This window comes from Perkinsus marinus, assembly GCF_000006405.1.
Source record: "Perkinsus marinus ATCC 50983 genomic scaffold scf_1104296928640, whole genome shotgun sequence".
NCBI classification, from domain to species: Eukaryota; Perkinsozoa; order Perkinsida; family Perkinsidae; genus Perkinsus; species Perkinsus marinus.
The window spans coordinates 181,391-195,443 of record NW_003216737.1 but is presented as its reverse complement, the minus strand read 5'-3'; the positions used below and the strand labels follow the sequence as shown (position 1 = coordinate 195,443).

The 14,053-nt window shown below is 39.7% G+C and overlaps 6 protein-coding genes across 6 annotated transcripts; 4 read left to right on the top strand and 2 right to left on the bottom strand.

The window, feature by feature from the left end:
• Window positions 1-183: 183 nt before the first annotated feature.
• Pmar_PMAR007358 (hypothetical protein) lies at window positions 184-749 on the top strand (the record flags this gene model as incomplete). Its single annotated transcript, XM_002788231.1, has 3 exons — window positions 184-293; window positions 513-579; window positions 726-749. 3 exons carry the CDS (start codon window positions 184-186, stop codon window positions 747-749), a joined length of 201 nt encoding a protein of 66 aa, XP_002788277.1.
• Window positions 750-847: 98 nt separating this feature from the next.
• Pmar_PMAR007357 (sequestrin, putative) lies at window positions 848-4,171 on the top strand (the record flags this gene model as incomplete). Its single annotated transcript, XM_002788230.1, has 11 exons — window positions 848-1,093; window positions 1,243-1,328; window positions 1,395-1,517; window positions 1,558-1,611; window positions 1,664-1,742; window positions 1,792-1,937; window positions 1,986-2,229; window positions 2,286-2,363; window positions 2,413-2,471; window positions 3,832-3,922; window positions 4,151-4,171. 11 exons carry the CDS (start codon window positions 848-850, stop codon window positions 4,169-4,171), a joined length of 1,227 nt encoding a protein of 408 aa, XP_002788276.1.
• A 1,354-nt stretch (window positions 4,172-5,525) lies between these two features.
• Window positions 5,526-9,330, top strand: Pmar_PMAR007356 (hypothetical protein; the record flags this gene model as incomplete). The annotated part of the gene is made up of 16 exons (XM_002788229.1): window positions 5,526-5,664; window positions 5,734-5,888; window positions 5,932-6,017; window positions 6,609-6,686; window positions 6,800-6,955; window positions 7,123-7,193; window positions 7,255-7,423; window positions 7,477-7,702; window positions 7,756-7,848; window positions 7,942-8,100; window positions 8,157-8,444; window positions 8,493-8,690; window positions 8,758-8,876; window positions 8,924-9,014; window positions 9,058-9,176; window positions 9,231-9,330. The coding sequence occupies 16 exons, from the start codon at window positions 5,526-5,528 to the stop codon at window positions 9,328-9,330; spliced, it is 2,247 nt and encodes a 748-aa protein (XP_002788275.1).
• A 1,534-nt stretch (window positions 9,331-10,864) lies between these two features.
• Pmar_PMAR007354 (Mitogen-activated protein kinase kinase 1-interacting protein, putative) lies at window positions 10,865-11,486 on the top strand (the record flags this gene model as incomplete). The annotated part of the gene is made up of 5 exons (XM_002788228.1): window positions 10,865-10,929; window positions 10,979-11,037; window positions 11,086-11,162; window positions 11,212-11,347; window positions 11,389-11,486. Coding segments are annotated over 5 exons (423 nt in total), but the record flags the coding sequence as incomplete, so codon positions are not given.
• Window positions 11,487-11,962: 476 nt separating this feature from the next.
• Pmar_PMAR007353 (Fas apoptotic inhibitory molecule, putative) lies at window positions 11,963-13,003 on the bottom strand (the record flags this gene model as incomplete). Its single annotated transcript, XM_002788227.1, has 4 exons — window positions 11,963-12,598; window positions 12,704-12,766; window positions 12,812-12,893; window positions 12,957-13,003. 4 exons carry the CDS (start codon window positions 13,001-13,003, stop codon window positions 11,963-11,965), a joined length of 828 nt encoding a protein of 275 aa, XP_002788273.1.
• Window positions 13,004-13,605: 602 nt separating this feature from the next.
• Window positions 13,606-14,036, bottom strand: Pmar_PMAR007352 (hypothetical protein; the record flags this gene model as incomplete). Its single annotated transcript, XM_002788226.1, has 3 exons — window positions 13,606-13,651; window positions 13,694-13,855; window positions 13,905-14,036. Coding segments are annotated over 3 exons (340 nt in total), but the record flags the coding sequence as incomplete, so codon positions are not given.
• Between the last annotated feature and the right edge of the window lie 17 nt (window positions 14,037-14,053).

Below are 14,053 nucleotides of genomic sequence, written 5' to 3'. Positions count from 1 at the left end.
GCACGCCATCCTAATCGATTATGCATAATCCACGGCGTGGTGGACATTGCCTCTAGAGGTAGGAATGGTGAACAAAGTTATTATTATGACCTTGTTGTTGTTGTTGTTGTTTTTGTTATGTATGTTTCCTTTATATATGTCGTTATCTTTGTTAATAATACCTTATGTGTAGTGATAATAATAATGCCTGCTGCTACTACTACTTCATCTAAGAGGAAGGTAGTGGAATCTACTCCTATTAGTATTCATGATATACCTGATAGACCTACACGTCCTCTAACACTAACCCCCAGGTAATAGTAATACTACTACTGATTATCATCATCAATGGTATGATTAGGTCAGTATATGCATGCTCATCAGAAGGTGTTCATATGATGGATCTACTATATCGTCCAATACAGGCATTTGCTGATGATAACGGCACCAGCGGTCAATTGTCTCCAAGACTTGTTAAATTACGGTACATGTGCATCATCATAATACTATTACTCAATAGTCGTCATCACCAGATACGACTTTTATGAGGCTAAGAGGAAGGATCTACTTAATGCTGTAAAGCTGGCTAGAGATAAGATAGTAAATTCTACACCCTCTGAGGGGGTAATAGGAGGAGGAGGAGGTAGTGGTGTGGGGTGTAGTACTAGTAGTACTCTTCATCATCATAGGGGGTATGATGATACCTGCTCATGATGATAAGGGGCTGCTGCTGTTGCTATTGTTAGATGCTAGTAGCAGCAGCAGAGTAGATGATTATTGTACAGTACAATTAGAACAACATAAGCTTAATAGGATACAACAACATGAGAGGAGATGGTTACAATCAACATTAGGGTATGAGCTAGATATGGTTAAGAAAATGGAAGATGGTGTGGTATATATGGAGACACAGAATGATAATGCTGCTGATAAGATGGCTAAGGATGCATTAAGGATGAAGATGTTAAATGATGAGAGGAGGGAGAGGGAAGAAGCTAAGCAAGCTGAGATAGAGGCACAAGCTAGGCTTGATAGGGCTATGGCTAAGGAACAATTCTTAAGGCAACAAGAACAACTTGCTATACAGAGATATAAGGAGGAACAACATAAACAGGTAGTAGTAGTAGTAGTAGTAGTAGTAGTAGTAGTAGTAGTAGTAGTAGTAGTAGTAGTAGTAGTAGTAGTAGTAGTAGTAGTAGTAGTAGTAGTAGTAGTAGTAGGGGTGCTTACGACGATGACGACCAGAACATGTAGTAGTAGTAGGAACTACATGAGAGGTCCTTGGCTGAGGCGGAGCGTAGGAGGAAACAAGAACATGATAAGATGATACAACAGGAATATGCATGGAGGTGAGGATGATATACGATGTGATGAAGGTGTGGTATGGGTAGGAATCAGGGGGTATTCATCATCAGGTTACAAGAAGAGAAATTAAATGAGATGAATAGGAAAGATAAAGAGAGATTACGAATACAGTCAGAACAGAAGGAGCAGCAACAAGAGTATATGAGGAATATTATGAAGAGGAAGAATGATAGGTACTAGTATTGGTAGTAGGACTATGTGGATACATATTAGGATCATGACTTCTATGAAGAATAATCAAGAGTTAGAACTTAAAAGGAAAGAGGAGTAGGTGTAGTAATAATAGTAGAGGGGCTCATCATTATTGCTGGGAGTATAGATATCTATATCGGCTACAACAAGAAGAGGAGAGGGAGGGTAGGTTAGAGGATAAGAGGAGGCAACATCAGGAGGAAGGGGTAAGGGGATAGGGGTAGGGGTGGTATGATGTCTATTATCATTATGCAGAGTAAGAGGGCATTGGCATTAGCATTAAAGAGGAAACATATAGTAAAGGAGGCAATAAGGCAACAAGATGAGAGGAGGAAGGCTATATTAGATCATCAACAAGAAACACAACATAGATTACAAGAACATGAATTGAAGAGGGAACGGTAAGGATGGTATGCAGTAGCAGGAGGAGATAGTGCTAGTAATAGTAGGTATCTAGCATTTAAGAGGGAATTAGATGAGTTGAAGAATAAGAATAAGAAGATGAATGTGATAAGGCAGAGGAGGAAGGAAGAGCATCAGAGGAATATATATGCTATGCAGAGTAGGATGAAGAGGGAGAAGAGTGGTAGGATTATTGAAGAGAGGAATAAATTATGGGAGGAAAGGAGACAAACTGGAGTAGAGGCTTATAGGGCTAGGGAACTTATTAAGTCTACTATCATGGATATGAAGGTAATAATAATAGGAGTCCACCACCACCACCATTACCACAACATGGTGAACTTAAGGTTAAATCTAAGATAAGCTCCAATAGATTAGAACAAGTTATTAAGGATATCCTTAGAAGTAAGAGGTTATCACCAAATGTAATACTACTATATCACCATCACCTATGATGATGATGCATATTAGTAGGTACCAACCTCATCATCATCATCATTACCAGCTATATTGGACTACAACAACAAGAAGAAGTAGTAGTAGTAGCAACAGCAGCAGCAGCACTCATCATTATTATCATCATCGTTATCATGATTATCATGTAATGGTCATCATGTTGTATTCATCCGTTCATCAGTGTTGTTATTCCCACTCTACTACTACTGTATTATACTAATTCTTGTTGTTATCCATCATGTCATCATCAAGAGGGCCTACTACTACTATTGAACTATATAGGCATGTAGGAGTTAGGAAGAGGATATAGAGAGGAGGAGGTCTACTACCTCAACAACCCTTCTTATAGTAATAGGGGATGAGCAGCAGCAGCAGCAGCAGTTGATGAACATGTAAATGCAGACGACGATGATGAACTACTACTACTACTATACTAGAGGAAGGCCAGTACTAGTGTGGCCGCCGCCACCTCTTGATGATAATCTTCATTATTATTGTGTATGTAATAATAATACCGATTGGCATCATGATGATGATAGAATATTGGATGGTGATGTATTGGATAATAATACCAAGGATGATGATGAAGGATCCCAACAATATGTATTCAATACTATTACTACTTACATGCTGTTGATGTTCATCTATCATTCATCATCACTCTTTAGTTGTTAATAGTAGTATACCCAGGGGAATACCTACAATATAGTTCTTACCATATTTCCTCCTACTAGCTTGATGATGATGATGTGGTTATTAGTTGTGGCGTATTCTCATCAGAGTGTTGTTGTTGTTGAAGTGATGGATGAATTCGACCTTATATAGTATATATTCTATCATCATCATTAACGCCGGCATCTCCTTCGTCATCATCATCATAGCCTCAGTAGTTGGATGATGTCTTATTATGACTTGTACTATAAATATAATATCTTCCCTACTCTCCATTATTATGATGTATAGTGTTATAGAAGTAGGCTTCAATACTACTACTATTTAGTGTATAGGATTATGCCCTTACTACATCCAATACAAGTAACAACAACAACATCATCTACAACTAATAGTAGCAAGAATGTTGTTGTTGATGATGATGTCCCACTAACAGCACCATGCACACCATTAGGGTAGAACATCATCATCATTAACATTATATACTCCTATTTAGTGATCCTATGATCATCATCCCTCACGATGACCAGGTTGATGATGATAATAGTAGTAGTATTATATCAATATCAATAATCAAGGAATGTGGAGCTAGACTAGGTGTATATCTACATAGTCGTAGATGTACATCACCCCACACAAATCCATGTATTATTGCTATGCTCGACCACGACAACTCTAATGGGTGGCCTACTACCACCACTTCATCATCATCCTTACAGTACGGTAAGAGTATGAGTATCATCATTAGTATGTGTTCTTCATCAGAGTGGGCGATGAGATCATTCGGGTAAATGGTGAAGTTGTAAGTAATAATACAGTTAGAAGTGTTTTAAGAAGTATAAGACCTTTAAGCAAGGTAATAATAATGCTACTGCTACTGCTGCTCATCATCATGATGAATAGTGGTAGTATTAGGTTACTATAGAAGTACTCAGGAGAAGGTATACCCACTCCACACCTATCATCTATACTACTACTGATCATCATCATCACTCTTGTTGTTGTCCCATATCACGAGATGATAACATAAGAAAGTAGCCTACTACTACTAATGTAGTATATTATTATGATTGTTATTATTCAGTATACGTTCCCCCCGGCCTAGATGTGTATCATTATTATCATCATCATGTAGTAGTGATAATAGAAGGAGTATTACTATGCCATGCTATAGTAGTACTAGGGAATATGGTAACTATATCACAATGATTATTATTATTATATTCTTTAGATATTACCAATAATGAAAATAAGATATCATACCGTATTAAATCGGCACTATTACATGGATCATCATCATTTCTGTCATTATTTATGAAGAGGAAGAAGAAAAGGATGACACAGCAGAACTCTAATCCTAATACTACTACTACTCATCGCTCAGACTATAGCTCATGTTTAAGGATGAGGTCATCATCATCGTTAGTTGGGGGTAATAGTTGTGATATTAGTAGTGGTAGACTATTACTACAACGACGGGACGCTATTACTAATAATAACAGTATTGGTGCTAATAGTAGTAGTGTGATAGCAACAACAACAAGAGCATATGAGGATGATATATGGAAGGAGTTAGTTGCTCAACATCATGATCAGACTGTTAGAACTGTTGATTTAAAACAGATGATGTCCAAGAATGGTGATAAGTGTTGGTTTAAGCGTGGTAACTCAACAACAACAACAACATCATCATAACAAAGAACAGTATGGTAATCATCATTATCAGTTGATTATTGTATTATTAATATCATTAGTATTGGAACTAACAACGAAGCCATATTGCATGTTAGTATTAAACCTGTTGTGTTAATATATTATCCATCACCCACAACACTAGGACTATGAATAGCTATAAATCCCGCCGAAATGGGGATACCACTATACTCAACATCGTATTATGAGGGCTACTTAGGGTACTTAGTAGAATATATTACCACCACAAGGTAAGGTGAATAGACAATAGTCACTATACAGTACTCTATCATAGTAATAGTAACCATGCATGAACCTTCACTAAGCTTTCATCATGTTGTTGTTGTCTAATACTACTAGTATAGAAGCTATCTTACAACCACCATCACTATTAAGTAGCTATATTCCTACACTCTAGAGGCGGGGGCGGGGGCCTTGTTGAGCCTATTATCGTGTATGATGGTTAAATCGTCCACCATGTGTAGCATATGATAGTTCTGACTCTGAGGATATTCTTATTAGATATCGTTACTATCCTAATATGTATACAGGTCCTAGACGGGATCCTTTAGTAGTAAATGAGCCGTCCTACCAATCCTTGGGCTACGACTACGAGAAAAGAAGAAGAAGAAATAGGAGATTCATAGATATAATCGTTCCTCTCGAATAATGGGTTAAAACGTCACACTCGAATCCATCAATCCCCATGATAATCAACGCATGTTTACTAAACATTGTTCAGACATACTAAAGAGATCTTTATTACCATGTCACTACCCTCTCCTACTACTACTAATGATGATGGTGGTGGTGTTATTGTACTACCTACCATTGAGTCCTCTCAGGAACTTGGTACCCCTTCAAAGGTTGTTGTTATTACCAAGCCACCTATCTTACCCATACTAGGTAGAGTATTCATACTATTTATGGTATTGACAATATGCCTGTGTATTGCTGCTACATGGTGGTCATTAGGGTATACATGGATAGTAGAGCCTACTCTTGGTATTATACCCATATATGAATGCCCTCAGCTAGGACAAACCTTTATTAGCAGTAGTAGTAATGCTGCTGGTAGTAGTGGTAGAGAAGGAGGAGGTGGACAGTCTCCTGATGGACCTAGATGCCAGGTATGATACACTATAATGATGATGATGAGATTAGATTGTATAGGTATCAGTACCATTGAAGGAATCATTCATGAAGTTGGTTAATGACACTGGCTTTGCCGTACCAGAGGGCCTTCCTATCGAGGATAGGTAGGAAGTAAGAGGGGAGTTACTGCTTATATCCGGCTGGGGTCTCTTAGGCGTGGTAAATGTGTAATACCATCACAAGGTAAGAGGGAGGATGCTGAGATTATATGCTATTCATATGATACATGTGCTGATGCATGCCGACAGAGAGGGACTAATAATAGATGCCCTGATCCTAATACTCTAGATGAGGAAGTACCATTCAATCAGACTCCTATGGAGTGTTCAGTCTACATGCGGGATGAAGATAATACCAAAGCAGTAGTTATCATAGCCAATTGTGTCGAAGTAAAGGATGGTTCATATTGTAAGTATGATGACAACGACAGTTTGCTGCTGCCGCAGCCTCTTATACCCTTTTAGGTAATAATGTATATACATTGACTCCAGCAAATGTTGTAACGATTAGAGGCTTAATCTGTGGTGTAATCTTCATAACATTATTCTGGTTAGTAGCCGAGTTCATCCTGAGGTGATGATCATATTACTACTACTACTATCATCATCACTATTCACTACTACTACTACTACTACTACTACTACTACTATCATCATCATTCACAGTACATGGCGTGTATCACTGACATTATTTAGGTATGTTGATATTGGTCTACGTAGAGAGAAAGCTGAAGGTATGGCCAAGATGGCTATTGAGTTACCTTCCAAGCGGAAGTAACAACAACAACAACAACAACAACAACAACAACCATCGTCATCACTCATCATCATCATCATCATCATCATCATCATCACTCTAGTAGTAGTAGTAGGAGTATCCCTGCTAGATACCTACGAGCTCAACTAGAGAGACGTTGGGAAGAAGAAGAGGCGATCCTTAGGGCTCAGGAGTTGGAGGATCGACAGGAGTTGAGGTCGGCAGGATTCTATACCATACCAGACCATGCCGCACTACCTCATGATGCTAAGGCTCATCATCCAATGTAGGAATATCAAGATGACATCGGCTCATTTTTGATATAATGTGCTCCTTCCGAAAAACATATATCGCCCGATTAGTTCAGCTGGATAGAATGTCTGCCTACGGAGCAGATGGTCGTAGGTTCGAATCCTGCATCGGGTATTGTATTGTTTGCTGCGTCCTCTACAGGCCTCTCCCCACTGATGGTGGCTTTGCCGAGTCTGCATCATCATCATTGACATGTTCCATCACTCTGGCGAGTAATGATGCCCATCCCTTTCCTCGTCCGCCATCTGTATCCTCCCTACTTCATCATTGTAGATACGAACTATCAAACTCCAGTGAAGTCGTCCTCTAGTTCGATGGCTGCTATCATCAGTAACAACAACAACAACACAGCACCACACCCTACAGCAACAACATCTCCTGTGGCATCTACACCATTCACACTTAGTGCCATGTGGACCCCTGAAACCCAAGCACCTCTAGGGTAATCATCATCATCATCATAAACCATTGTATGCTGCATACTTCCTTCCTCAGCAACAACCCTAACGTTGGACCATTGTGGTCAAGTAGACAGTCATCAGTGCTGAGTAGTGCTGCTGCTGTTGCTGTTGGGGCTGGGGCTGCTACTACTGGTATAGTAAGTAGAGACCTGACGACCAAGAGGTATGATACTCATGCATGGAAAAGGCGTATTAAGCAATGGAAGGAGCTCAAGGCACAGAAATTGAGTACCTATCATAATAAACAACTATCGAGATCAGTAAGTTGATGATGTTCAGGAGTAGAACCATGAGCCTTATGTAGTACTTGTAGATATTACTAAACATATTCTTTATCCTACTCATTACTGTTACCTTATTCCTTATTATATACTTCTCCCCCCAACAACTGAAAACTCAGAGAACGGTAAGTCCGCTCCTACTACTACGACTACTGCATTCTTCTTCTTCGTCTCCTTGTTGTTGCTGTTTTAGAGTATATTATTATTGTTGTTCTTAGGTGTTAGAAGCAGTCATTGGTAACGTATCCATTTGGAACGTATCCACATGGTTGGATTTACTTATTTTTGTTGATGTCCTATTGGATGTTATGTTATTCCTAATAGCATGTATGCTTGTTAAATGGCCGAGTGCTCCTCTATTCAGTCGTCATATACAGGTAAAGAAGAAGACCTAGTAGGTATTAGACCAGTACTACTGCTGCTTTGGTATTAGGGAGTACTCAATAAGACAGCAGCAGCAGCAGCTGCAGAGGAGGAAGAGGCTGCTGCTGTTGCTGGTCGACGACACTCTATTACATTGAAGGATCATAGTCATGTTGTACATGCTGGCATTAATGTGGATAATAGTGAATGTTGTACTACTGGTGATGGCGGTGATCTGGAATCGGCTATACCTAGTGAAGGGTATGATGATGATGATGATATTGAGTCATCGATAGTCATCATCAATAGTGATAATGATGATACTGACTCCTCTACGGATACCAAAAGCCTTGAATTCGTAATAAGATTGTTGATGTTGATAATGTAATCATCATCATCATGTTAGGTATTAGAACAGAATATAACGAGTAATTGTTGCCTGATGATAGCATGTCATCTATCTACTATGACTAATGAGAGATATGCTACCTTTACTAATACACTACGATCAGCTATGAATGTATTCCCTCCTAGCCATATCTTCGTATGTGATAATGGTCCAACTCTACAACCACAAGATCAAACACAATGGGCTACTGAGGAGGTAGGGGGAAAGGGTTGAGGATATTGCTGCTGCTGCTCCTGCTCCTTGTTGGTGATAATGGTAATAGGTACATCCTGATATTAATTATTTATATACTCCTGAAGGCAATAAGACATTTGCCTTTTATTGGTGTAATAAGTATTGGATACCCTTCCTAGAGGCTAATCATAAGATACCACAATTTACGTAATACCACACTAATAGTATTATTACCTCTCGTATTATTATTATAGATATGCTGTAATAATCGATGATGATGTACCTCTACCACATGATCTTCATATACCTCAAGAACAGCTTACTAAGGATCCGACTATAAAGGCTGTACTATTACTATTGTCATTATTACTGATATCGTAGTTATAAGGTACACTTCCCTATCACAGCTGCATCCCCTAATGGTAATCCTAATATTCTCGTTAGATGTCAGGATATTGAATATAAGATGGCTGCAGTTCACAAGCTATTCCAAGCGTCTATGGCTAGGTAATAGCAATAATAAGTATTCTTGTAGGGTTTATATAATGGTAATGATGATAGATGTCTGTCGTGTCATGGTGCTATAGCATTATGGGATCGTGAGGCACTTGATGAGATATTCTATGAACATGATACTGTATTTAATGGTGAGGATATGTAATAATAATAATCCCACTCCTACTCCTCCTATCATGCTGCTGCTGTCCCTCATAGGTATATGGGACTATCTCTATTACGTAAGAGGGATAACTCCAAGATAATATCATGTGCGCAGGCTATAGTCCCAACATATGCTCCTGATGCATGGACAGTATTATTACTACAATAACCCTCCGTCCCTCACCCCTGATATCAGGTATTATTCCGACAGAGAGTGAAGTCGTGGGAGCTGACGTCACATAAGAAGACCTTCTCATATTTCTTTGAGGTCTTCCATCCCTCATCATTCTGTCATAAGGCTAGTCTAGCATTAAAGCCATACTTCCTACAAGAGCTATTAGCTGTTATACTCGATTGGCTACGAGTATTTCTATTATGTGGTTTATTACTACGTGATTGGTTAGGGCTTATATTAATGACCATTATATTCACTACTGTGTTATATATAGCAGTCGCAGTATTCCAATTAGTAGTACTCCGCGAAAGGAAGGAATTAAGATCCTCCTTATGCACGTAATACTACTATTACTACTACTCCCATACGACTACCCCTATAGATACCTCCTATTCCCATGGTATAGACTTAATGGTCTCCTATTCCGACTAGGAGCATTGTGTCAGAATCTATTGGTGTATAGTCATGAGAGGACTAATATCAAGATAGGTAGGATATACTCCTCCTCCTCCTTACTATCATCATGACCAGGTGTACGTGAGGATGAGATTAGAGATATACCCCCATGTCCAGCGCATCCTGATATAGATTGGTTTACATTATGGGATGATAATGATGATGATGATAGTCATTAATTATTATTATTATTAGCCTCATTGGCGTCGTCCTGCTCCCTAGGCGGGGATGCATAAGTCGTCCATGTTGTTGTAGATCTCAAGCTCTTCATTATTCCAGGTTCATTACTAGCAGTAAGTTATCTATTTCATTCTATTTCCAACTACCTACACCTTCTTATGTTGCAAGTCGCTACTCACGATACCAGGGATAATAGTGGACATTAACTATGCTATTAATAATCACAGTATAGATATATATTCATGCAGCGTGAATGCAACGGTTTGCCCCTTACACCTAGTCATCATAGTCATCGTATGCCGTTCCTGAGGCAGTTTCTGCATAGGGCGGTATGTTTCGCGACTTTGATGCATACTGTTGTTATGAGCAGGATAGAGAGCTACTTCTTGAATGCCGTTGGACATGTCATTCCTAGCAATGATTGCTGCTCTTGTCTATCTGGTTACCCCTACACTTGGTCATCAGGGTGGTATATCTAATGATAATATAGGGATGATAGAGATGGATGGTGACTAGCAGCAGTACTCTAGTAGTGATATCCCTCTTAGGGGTACATGCCTATTACTAACTCCTGTTAGGTCATAATACTGCTGCTTGGCGCGGTGCCGTAGTTAATCTCATGCCATAGGCAGCAGCAGCATGCATGGTGATGATGATGATAATTAATCTTTGCATATGTGATCATGAGTTGTGTTGTTATATGTAATAGATGAGGGAGGAGGTTAGTTTTACCATTATTCACATGGTTACTACTACCATAGAGGAGTTTCTAGGGAATGTAGTAGAGAGGTTAGTACCACTCCAATTGTAATGAATGTTGTATTCTATCTAATGGTAGTGTGGATGGCATCGAGTCAATAACCATAGCCGATCGTGAAGGTGTCGAGATACTATCAGGTGGTAGTGCTTGCCGTCCTCAGTACATATAATATCCTCTTCTTGCAGCTACATCATCACATTATGATGAGCAGTCAAATGATGATCAGATATTGACAACCATATTCTCCCTCACTAGTGATCAGGTTGGTGGTAGCTCTACTGTCCTATTCATCTTGTACTACCCCTCTACAGTGTAGCAAGCTACCAGAGTTTGGTGCATGCTCCTTCGTTATAGCAAGGTATGATGATGGTAAGCAGTTGCTGCAGGCGACTATGAACACTCCATTGGTCATCACCATGATGGCTAATGCTGAGAAGATAGATCGAAGTAGTGTTAGTGAGGTATGTGGATAGACAGACCCTCATCAGGTGGCCTCTTATCGGTGTTGGATGATGTAATGATTGCTTCAAAGGAGTTCAGGTTGGTATTCGACCAACAACAACAACACAGTTGAAGCTTTTTCTAACCTCTTTGGGGTTGTGTTCAACAGTACTTGCTTCTAATGGATGAGGACGCCCTGAATGGGTTCTCATATCCACCATCAGCGATGACCCTCTAAGACCCTTTAACTAGTGTCATGAACTTATCACAGGATTCGTCACTAACTAGTGTCAGTAGCTATGATTTCCCATCGTAAGTTCATCATGCCCACGGCCTTGATAACTCTCGGGTAAATACCGCATACTAGCGATGAGTTGCCCTTACTACACTGACTATTATCATCAACTAAGATGATGTGTTGTTAATTAACACCCGATATCGGCTACCAAGAGGTACTACCATAACATTGACCTATATTAGACACCTCTGAATATCCCATGCATTGTGAATGTAGACATGTGTTATCTTACTATACTTCCGATAAGAAACTCATAATCCCACTACAGAAACTTCCACCCTAGCAGAAGTGATGATAATGCAAGAATACAAGGTTGATAAAGATTATCGAGCAGCTCCAACAATAGTTAAAACAAAAAGGAATAAATTGATTATATCCATATAGAGCATCAAGGCGCCGGTTATGTATTGGTCTACCCCAAGTTGGGTTCTACGATTCTTACCACCAACAATCATCTGTGTATCAATAACAAGGTATATTGAGAAGACTAATGCCCCTATAGAGCCATAGACAATCTGCAAATATCTATTAGTTGGGAGGAATATCATAACTAGACCCATAAATACCAATACCATCAATAGGACCAATGCAAATGGACCATAACCAGTGAAATCAGTTTTGACGAAGAAAGCGAATAATGTGAGTACAAATACAGCAGCTGCAGTGGAGCCAGCAGCGATGAGTACCGCCTCAGTATCATAATATACACCGATAAAGCCGATCATAAGACCCATAGAGGCGGTGAATATGAAGAGTAGTATGTAATTGATAGGTACCTTCTGGCTGGCAGCAGGTACACATACCAATACGATAAGGGTTGCAAACATAACCGCCATACTGAGCCATAACACCCACACGTAGTCATTCACAAAGTCCATCGCCCAATCATCTTTGCCGTATACGAATGGGAAGGCTATCAATGATGTTATTACAAGTTGGGCACAGAGGATACCATACACCTGAAAGGAAATATAGTCGGGCATATAGGAACTAGTAGTTCACTCGATAGTATGATGATGATGATGATGATGATGATCAAAAGGCCTCCGGTTCGATGATACTACCTTCCTTATGAAGTTGTTACGAACGTTCTTCGAAGTATCCGGACCAAACTCAATTATTTGTACCTACATTGACATCATCATCAACACCCTTGCCGCCATCATCATTACATCAGCCGCTTGGACATAGGCTTGTTGTTGTGGTGGTGGAGGACTCTGAGAGTATCCGTAATTCTGATCGTAGTAGCCATACCTAGCAAGGATGACGTAAAGAGAGTATTTTACGATGCAACAATAGGTATTAATTATTAAGTACACAGTATCCCTCTCCTGGCATACAGTTAGATGTACTACCACAATCATCGTTATTACGTTGCCTGTTGTTGTTGTTGTTGTGGATAGTAGTACTGATTAGTAGGCTTGGATTGGTGACCTATTACTGCTCCTTGGACTATAGGAGTAGGATATGATGACATTATTATATAAGTTTAATAATACTGTACTCATCGATTCAATTGGCTCTTCAACAGGAGTAATCCGCGTCACGTCACGTCACTGGAGTGACAGTAACATCTTGCTATCTTACCATTACTCAAGTAGTCCCGTCGCCACCAAGAGATTATGAAGAGGAGCAGAATGATAGTGTGATGGAAGCCGTTTTGTCGTCGCTAAGGCTATATTCTAATCAATAAACAGGGGATATAATAAATAAAGTTACGATACATGCTATATAGTGAGAAAAGGTACTCTACATGGCGACCTAGTAGTAGTGGCTAGAGGATCTGCACACTTTATTGGGGTCTTGCAGCCACCCTCGGGAGACCTACGACGACGTTTGCTGCCACTTGAAAAGGCATATATAAACACTCTCGCGATGCGATAAGTAATTAACAATAATGGTCACAACACGTATTCGACAAATGTAACGATTTTACACACGTATAATCGATCAAATTGAACAACACTCAGTCAGCTTTCTTACAAGGCATATCTCCACTATGAGCGCTTAACCTGAACCGAACACTCTTCCCTACACTATGAAATCAGCCTTACTCATTATTATCAGCTTTGACTGGTGACTCTGTACGGGAGGTGGTAGGACTACTGCCTCCATTGCCATGTAGTACACTAGTACGTTCACGTCTATACATCCTAGTCACCCATAAGTGACGTTGAACATCATTCATCATAAGTAAGTCGATAAATGATTGTAATCTAAAGAGGGGGGTGACAGATAATAATAGAGAGTCGTAGCTTCTACTACCGGTATAGAACACCATAGCCCTCAAGAGTTTGGAATACGAACCAGAACCAACTTGATCCGAGAGTAAGGCCAAGTACTAGTCCTGCTCGAACCTGTGACCATGTATGTGCTAAGAGGAATACTCTAGAGTATCTGACATAGATCGTCCT